This window comes from Netta rufina (assembly GCF_964035555.1).
Source record: "Netta rufina genome assembly, chromosome: Z".
Taxonomy (NCBI): Eukaryota; Metazoa; Chordata; class Aves; order Anseriformes; family Anatidae; genus Netta; species Netta rufina.
The window spans coordinates 14658047-14667175 of record NC_140126.1 but is presented as its reverse complement, the minus strand read 5'-3'; the positions used below and the strand labels follow the sequence as shown (position 1 = coordinate 14667175).

The 9129-nt window shown below is 44.8% G+C and overlaps 1 protein-coding gene across 4 annotated transcripts in view; it reads left to right on the top strand.

Moving 5' to 3' along the window:
* Window positions 1-719: 719 nt before the first annotated feature.
* The window catches only part of ARL15 (ARF like GTPase 15), a 218267-nt gene continuing 209857 nt past the window's right edge, over window positions 720-9129 (top strand). For all 4 annotated transcript variants that reach the window (XM_084305724.1, XM_084305726.1, XM_084305725.1 and 1 more), the window contains exon 1: window positions 720-1000. Coding sequence is in view for 1 of the 4 variants with exons in the window: in XM_084305725.1 (XP_084161851.1) it covers window positions 989-1000 (12 nt within the window). In the remaining 3 variants the exon portion in view is untranslated. The remainder of the gene's footprint in view (window positions 1001-9129) is intronic.

Here is a 9129-nt window from a genome sequence, read left to right as displayed (position 1 = left end):
TCTCCTCGTGTAAAATCCATCCTGCGCCCAGCCCCTTCTCCGTGCCCGTACCCTTCTGGATCTTTCTAGGAAATAATTTCGGCGAGGGTTAATCCGTGACCACGGGTGTTCACGGTTCGAGTTTACACCGTGAAACCTGTTATTATCGCCAGAGCTGTTGTGCTTTCTGCCTGTCAGACCCCAACCTGCCGAACCTCACCGCTCCTCCGGCCGCTCTCGGCTTTTCGCTTCAGCTGTGCCCCTGCAGGAGGAGGGGGGTTTCGGTGCAGGGTCCGTCCCCGGGCACCACACCCGTGGGGTCTGCGCCTCGCAGGGCGGCCGCTCCCCAGCCCGGCAAACACACACAGCGTGTGGCGGCACCACTCCCAGTGGCTCGGGGTCTTCGTCCCGGGGAGCGCTCTGGATAATAATCAATAATAATAATAATAATAAATCGTGTGTGTATGTTCAAATTGTAATAAAACGTGCGTTTACACGGCTCCCTTTCCCCCCACGTCCCGCCCCCCAGCAGGGCAGCACCGCCCTTCCCCTTTAAGCCCCCCCCCCCCCCCCCACCGCGCGCCCCACGTGTGCGATCAGCTGACGGTGACGCCAGGCGGGGAGGGGGGGAGCGGGGCGTGGCCTCTGGCTGCTGCGAGGCCGGGATTGGCTGCGCCTCTCCTCCCCCCCCCCCAACTCCTTTCCCCTTCCCCGCCCCTCCCGCGCCGCCCGCGCGCAGGCAGGGCCGGGCCGGGCAGGGCCGGGCAGGGCCGGTGGGGCGCGAGCAGCGGCGGCGGTGACAGCGCCCGCGCAGCCCCCGCCCCGCTGCACCTTGCGGCGCCGCCACCGCGCTGCGCTCCCCTCCCCACCCTCCCCGTTACCGGCGGCAGGAAGCGGAGCCGCCGCTCTCTGTCTCTGTCTCTGTCTCTCCCCCCGCTCTCCTCTCACACACGCACGCACCGAGCGGCAGGCACGGGGCGGCCCCGCGGAGCGCGGCGCGGCGCGGTACATGGATTACCTGGTAGGTGGCGTGCGGCCGCGCTCGCTCGGGCGGGTAATGAGGGCGGCCCAAGCCCTGACCCTGAACGGCCGCGGCGCGGGGCAGGCTGCCCGCCGGGGATTTATCGCTCCGTAATGACGGCCGGCACCGCGATGCTATCGGCGGCACGGCACGGCACGGCACGGGGCGGCGCGGCACGGGACGGGGCGGCACTCGCCGCACCCGCCGCACCTGCTGGCGGCCGTTGCAGCCGTTGCGACCGTTGGGGTCCGCCTGGACAGCCGTTGGCGGCCCCCCTCGGTGGGCGCTGCAGGCCCGGGGAGCAATAGGTGGTGAGCCCTGGTGGCTGCGAGCCTGCTGCTGTGGTGAGGGTGAGTGAGGTACCCCTGCAGCGTGTCTGCCTCGCTGCTTGTCCTCTTCATCCTTTTACTTTTCTTTTTTCTTTTTTTTTTTTTTTTTTTTCGTTGGCTTCTTTCTTCCTGTTTTGCAGGCTGCCGCTAAAATGACAAAAAAGCCTTCAGCGTAGCGATAACCTGAGTGAGCGCACGGTTCTCGCTTACCTGTGGTTCCTGTGGTGTCAGGAGTGTCTGTGATGACAGACTTTCTCCAGGCCCAACGTGTCTCACTGGGCATGGCGCAGTCCCGCATGAAACCTTCCTGTGCTGTAGAAGTTGCTACAGATCACCAGGGCTGTTTTTTGTAGCTGGTGAAAGCCTGGGAATAATAGCTTAGACAGGATGCTGATCCACTGAACCTCTGGGACGATCCAAGATGCCTTCATCTATCGCTGGCCACCCCTTGTCACTAGGGTTATCACCACTTCTTATGCAGCAGAAGGGCTCCTTTGGATCTTTGGGATACTTGTTGCGACTGGCATCAACCCTTTGAGCCAAAGGAGCAAAAATCTAGAAGGCCTGAATTTTTTGAGTCTGTGCATCACTTGGGAGGAAAACACACCCTGCTTGGCAGTTCAAATATTTTCTCATGCATTTGTGCAGAGCCCCTTCCAGCCCTCATCTCTGTTGCATGCAGGAGATTGGTCCTCTTTCTCTGCTAATTGGAGGGGCTTTTTGGTGCTGTGCAGGGGGTTCAGGCACCTTGAGAAGTCTGCCTGGGCAGGAAGAATTGGTGGAGGAGAGTTAGGCAAGCACTTTTCTGCAGCGTGCTGTCAGCCTGGAGGACCAAGCTGTTGCTGCAGACTGCCCCAGCGTACCAACGGGCCTGTGCTTTATTTATGCAAGACCTGCAGTTACAGTAAGATACTAATCTGCAGGTGTAGAAGCGCCATCTCCTTGTTACGTTCATAAAAACCAGAGCTGCGTACGTTCAGAAAGTTTTACACTCTCAAGCTTTATGTGTTTATGTTGGCGTCTTTCACCTTCAGCACTTAAGCAGAAGGTCCCTTACTGATTCCTACTGCTGAACAACAGTGTGGAAGCCTGGAGTCACAGAGGTTTTCCTCCTCGGCCTTTAGTGTGAAGCACCCAGCAGGGCCAAGGATATAGCTGTTTCTGACTGCAGCAGCCCCTGATGGAGCAGTGCACAAAGTTTTGGTTGGCAGTGGGGTGGAGTTTGGTGGAAGGAGGCTCCGATAGCTGAGGTCAGGTTTGCTGCAGCACAAACTCAAGAGCAGTACTTTCTTGACGCGGGGTCTGCCCTCAGTGGTGTCTTCCCAGGATTGCACAAGAAGCATCTTTTCCTGATATACCTTGATGAAGCTGACTTTGACAGAGACTTTGATCTCCTTTAAGGAGCTGGACCTGAGAAATACCGAACAGATAAAGTTAGTATTAGGCAGGTATCTTCTGTGGTGCTCTGGTCTGGTTTTGTGTTGTAACAGAACAGTGGGACTAGTCTCTATCTTAATAGCTGATAGAGCTGTTGCCTGTTTTATTTTTGTATTGGTATAATTACAGTGTTAGGAGTGGTTTGTTTTTTTTTTTTTTTTTTTTTTTTCCTCTGTGTGTTTTTATTTTAACCAGTATAGCTGAGCAAGGTTCAACCTTGTAAAGAAAATCCGTCTTCACTAGGCTAAGGGCACCTTTTATGCGCACAGTTTATTGTGCTTGTATTGCAGTGAACTCCTTTAAAACAGACTGTGCTAATATAGCTGCATAGATATAGAGTAATATGGTTTCTGGGACTACATAATCCTCTAGTGTGCCTGCAACCATCTTCTTCATTCTTGCTGCGTTGTGTCTGGAAGGATTATAGTGCATACAGAGACTTGTGTTGGCTGGCCTACGTTCAGTAGACTGTGCTTAATTTAAGAAATTATGGCATGATGCATCTTGTGAAAAGTATGGCTTGTGACCAACCTTACAATATTTGCTTGGAGAACCTGTGGGGAAACAATGGCAGTGCTTCAGTTTTCATAAGTGAGACTTGGAATGCAAATTTTAAGCTGCTGAGTAGACTTTCACAACACGCTTCTTCAGTGGCATCTTCTGCACTAGATAATGATCTTGCACTAAACAAGTGCATGTATCAGCCTGATCTGTGTACAGCCTTTAGAAGCTACTTTAGAGCATGATACTGGAATTTGAATGTGACTGAAACAACAACAAAAGAACTAGCCTTAGCGTTTTTAATATGAAAACTGAAATTGAGTCCTATACTACGTAGTATCTCATTCACACATATGAGAGTTCCTTGGGCAGATCGTGAAGAGTCTTTTCCAACCTGAGACCAAAGAGAACACTTCTTGTGTGAGCAGCCGCTTCAGGTTCAGTGGCTTCTTCATCCGTAAAGTTAAGCATAAGTATTGAAAAAGGTACACGCATTACTTTTAGCGCAGTGCAGTCTTGTTGCTTTGATTGGGGCTGTTTTCTTTAACTGGTCTAACAAAGAACCAAAAGGACTTTCTTGGTTCTTTGTACGTTTGCTAGCTATACTGATCAATTTTAATTCTGTATGAGTGTACAGATGGTTTTGCATAAATAGAACTAAATTTTAGATGAATAGGCCTTGAAGTAACTTTAGATTTTTTATTTGTTTATTTATTTTTAATGACTGGGGAAAGCAACATATACAGAACTGGTGTTTTTAAAAATGCTAGCAGGTAGACAGATTTGGTTAGGGAAAGTGGGAATACAGGATGCATCCTGACCACTTAATAGTTCTGGGCAACTTCATATCAGGTCTGACCATTGCTGTTACATTGTTTAGTACTGCCAGGCCTTGAGAAACATTTTTTTATTTACTACAAATGCCTTAATGGAAGCATCTGTTTGAAGGTCAGAGTGTTCATTGACTGAAACACTGTCAGCCAGTGGCTGCTGATATTTGAATAAGGCAAGATGGGGAAAGGTCCATGCTGTGTGCTCTGGGCCTTTCCTCCGAGGTACGTACAGGTGTTTCACATGTCACCTGCAGCATGAGTAGCAAAAGTCAGCGTGGCCTTGCTCTCTTAACATATGCTGAACTTCCCTCTTGTGATATGAATTATGTCTTTTATCATGTAGTTTTAAAGATTCATGGTCTGTCTTTTTACTCCTCTATCAGGTATATCATCCTTTAAATTTTTACCCTTTGTAGAGTCCCATGGCTTGTATCTTAAAATATTATCCCTCCTTAAGTTTGTAAGGCTGATTGGGCATGACTATGAGGGGTCTGACCATTTTTTCAAGATTAAGAAATCACTTAATGCAGAAAAGAAGCCAACTACCATATAGAAGTTCAACTAGCATACAGGGTGTGTGCAGCTGTGTTAGTGTTTGGATCATGTTTGAACTTTTGAAGTGAACCTTAGTCATCCCAACTTGGTGTATATAGGTTTGCGTTGCAGAGTGGTCACAGGTACCTGATTTTTTTCCGATGAAACCAGATTGGAAGATGCACTCAACTAATGTGTTTTCAGTCCACAGGACCAGGTCAGAACTAGTCTGAAGTAAAATGCCTGAAGTCCTCAGGATGAATATTTGTCTTCAGTACAAGCTCTTGCTCTGCTGCACTACTTGCTATTATATACATAGCCAGGGTCACTTAATCTGCAAGTGAGATTGCTGCTGCTTTTCTGCATCAGCATAGCAATAAAAAAAAAATCGAAAGAAACCCCAAACAAATTTGGAGACCCTCACTCAAAGCAGTTGTTTTGGCTAGGTTCCCGTTTGTGTTTCAGCTCTGTGAAGCATAGCATTCAAATCTAAATCAACTGGGAGTGGCAAATGGAATTAATTCGGGTAGACAACCTTCTCTGAATCAGCATGTTTCTGATTTAAGTAAGTTTGGAAGTTCAAGGACCTGATTTGGCTGATGACCTGGAAGAGGTGCTCTGGAAAATCAAATCTTCCTCCTTGGTAGGCTCTACGTAGCCTGTATCACAAGCAATTTCTGGTGAATGAAAGATGTTGTCAGCTATATAGAAAGGGCAACAAAAATGTTGGTGACTTAAGTCAGTTGAATCACCTGGCTGAAGACAGATGAGTGAGCAGAAGAGGTGCAGGATTTCTTTGTAGAAGATGATAAAAGCAAAATGTTGTCTTGGTTCTTCCTACAGGAGGAAGCATTATTGTGTTCCTCAGGTAAACTTTTGATTCAAAGTTGGCTGTTACAAAAACTGAAACTTGACACAGCTACCTTGGGAACCCAAAAGAATGCTTTAATGTGTTTATAATTTTGACTGCAAGATGCTGTGAATTAACGGAGGTATTGCAGCTCAGAAATTTAATTCTCCTTAGATAATACATGATGAAAAAACAAGTTAATCAGAATGTTTAAAATTTTGCCTTTTCCGTGACGAGGATTGTGTTAGAGCAGTAGGTGCTATTACATCAAAAAGTGTGTCTCAATTTCTGAGAATGTGCTTGTCCATTTAATACAAATAGCCCTATCCTGTCCTTGTGAATTTTTCCCAAGGTTCAATATGGGCCAGGCCCCATATTGCTCTGCAGAACGCTGCTCCTAAATTCTTCAGTCAGAGCTCCTACTTTGAGGCAGAATGGTGACGAATTTCACAAAAGGTTAGAAATGCAAGCTTTTAATAAGTGAGAAAAATCTGCATTTTAATAAGGACAGAATATTCTTCCTAATACCTCATGCTGATTACCATTTTTGGCTTGTTGTCAGTATCTTCAGCTCATATTTTTTAATACTGACAGCCTGTGATGTTTCTTCTCTTAAGGCCTGAGTTCTGAAGTTTTGTGATTATGTGAGGATATTAGCTTTCCATCAACAAAGGAAACACTTCATGTTTCAAACTTAAAAGTGTGAATGTGGGCCCATTCAACTATAAACCTATAAGGAAAAAAAATGTATGCAATACTGAATCTTGTGATTTACCTTATAGTATTTTGGAGTATGGTTGTTGTTTTTTTTTTTTTTTTGTTTGTTTGTTTGTTTTTTGTTTTGTTTTGTTTTGTTTTGTTTTCCACTTTTTGTGTACCAAAGCTTTCTGAAGGGCAAGCTTGTCTTACTGTCCAAAAGTTCCTGGGGACATAAATAGAGTATTTGCAATTGAATGACTGGCTCATCTCATACTAGAGCTCTTCAGAGCACAGAACTTTTCTTTTGGCTGTCTGGCAGCCTGGTAAGGTGACTATTAGTTGCCAACATGGGGATGTAAGTAGCTTCCTGCTAGCTGAGGAAGAGGCACAAGGCAGGAAACCCAGCTGACAAGTCCTCTTATGTTCAGACACAGTCCTGCCCTGTGGCTTTGTTGCTTACAAGGACAAACAACAGGAAGAACATGAATCTTTGTGCCATGTTTTGTATTTATGGTGTATGTTTTGGTGGAGTAGTAGAAGAAAAACTTATTCACAGGAACAAGTTTGCTTTTGGCATGGAAGAGTCAGAGGAAGCAAGGTGGCATCCAAGAGCTAGTAGGAATTTTTCATGTATGAGAAGTGAGTTTGCAGATCTTGTTTTAATTTTAATTTTTAATTTTTTTTTTCCCTCCTGGTTACGACTTGGAGCTTTCTGATGGAAGAAGCATCTGTTTTCTACATTCTTATTAGCTTTTACAGTAACTATTGCCTAGTCTTGCATTTTATGGTTTTGCACCTAACAGAGATACAAAACTTTGAAGCGATTAAATGAAGTAATCGTTTTGTACACTGCCAATAATAAGTTTCATAAACGAGAGTTAATAATGCTGTCCTGGCAGTGAGGAAGAGGGAGAGGAGGATGCAGGGGTTATAAGGGAATTTCATGTTCATGTTAAGTTGTATGACCTGCATGTGCTTTGAATGGGTTGATGCAGAGGCAAATATTAAGAGTGTGTATTGTATCTGGGAAAGGAAAAAAAAACATACTACTCCTTTTGCTATTGGCAATAAATTGGCATGTGAAATTTGGTGTAGATAAATGCGAAGTTATATATATTTATAGTAGAGGGAATAAAGCTGACAATACAGATGAATGGGTAAGCTCTGAAATACCACCAGTGCTCAGGACAAGGAAAGAGGCTCTTTCTTTAAAATGTCATTTCAAACTCTGACAGCTGTCAACAAATTAGCTACAGAATTAAGAAAGAAAAAGAAAGAAAATACCATTTTGACCCTGCTTAAATGCAAAGTTTGCTATTGTCTTAACTGCTACATTTCTGGTTGCATCATCTCAAAGAATATTGTAAAACCAAAGAGGATATGGAGAAGGATGACAGGGTACTGAAAAGAAAACAATTGCTACCACACAAAGAGGGATTAAGTACTTATTTGCCTTCAGTCTGAAGAAGAGACAGCTGGATGGTGTGGGGAAGCAATGCTATAGATGTCTCTGAAAACATAAAGAGAGTCAATAGGCAATAAGTCATTTCTCCCAGTACAAGAACTTGATGACAATTATAATCCAGGAATTGCTTTTTCCCATGAGTATAGTTGAATTCTGGACCTTGCTTTGCAGTAGCGATAAAGAGACAAAAAAAAAAAAAATCTGACTTTGTACAGTTTCTTGGAAGATGGATCCATTGGGGAATATTAAGCCTGAAGTTCAGGTAGGCTTGTGGAGATCCTGAAGGTGTGTTTGCTGCATCCTAAGAAGGATGTATCAATGAAAGATGGTTCCCTGAATGCTTACACTACATGCTGAACATCTCCATGTCCCCTCTCTGAGGGGAGAGCTAGCTCTAGTTCCAGAATAGGAAATTGCTCTCAGAAAATGGAAATGTTCTGGATTGTGTCCAGGAATGTTCCCCAGCGTAAGCAAAGTTGTGCACAGGAGGTGAGACTTTTTATTGAATGGGATTTATGAAGATACTTAATCTGCTCCAGGGACATGTAGCTAAAGGATTCCTTCTGCTTGGAGGTGCTGCTTTGACATACGAGCAGAGGCTGTTGGACTTCCAACATTTGTATCCGAGCCAATTTATGACTTTATATATAAAGGCCCACAATGCTGAGTGAACCTGTAACTGCCTGACAGCTTGTACAGAGTGATGATGAACGCTAATGACTGATCTCTTCCCTCAGTGCTTTATTCTTGCCTAGAAACTTACATAATTTCAGGTTTCAGCAAGACTGGAAAAAAGGTCCAGGATTCTTGAGAAATGTTTGTGCTGTTATTGCAGCTATTAATTGTGTGTTGGCTAATCTGCATCTTTCACTGTCTGAACCATTGCAGTCCTGGAAACAGTCATGGAAAACTGTTCTAGTGAGAATATTGCCTAAAAGAGGGGGGAGCATTGTTCTCTAGTGCATCCATTTGATTACTTTTTACGATGACAAGAGAGTTCTTGGAACCAATCCTATTTCCTGTTCACATATCACTGGCTTTCCATCAACATCAGGTTTCTTCTAGTCCCTAAACTCAGATTTATCTAATGATTGTATGCAAAAAGGTTGGTATTCCAAAAATCTAATTATGCAGCATTAAAGGAGAAAGTGAAAATATTTGGTGTGTCATTTTTTCCCCTATGAATGGTATTAAAAAATGGGGAGTTTAATTTGGAAATGTTATTAATGGAATGTGCTGAAGGGCTATGTCATCTTGTGCAGAAAGAGAAGCTTTCAGGTTACTGCTTGGAGTTCAGTGCACAAGCTTAGCAAACAGCAGTTCTGGTCAAAGTTCCTGCCACCTGTACTCTAGTGTAGTTGTGTGTGCTTTTTGGTGTCTACACATTCTTTAAGACACGTGAGCTCTGAGAATTAGTTTCAGGCTGCCTTCAGAGAGGTACCTTAAATTCTGGGTGTTGTTTACAATTTTGTTGTTAACTT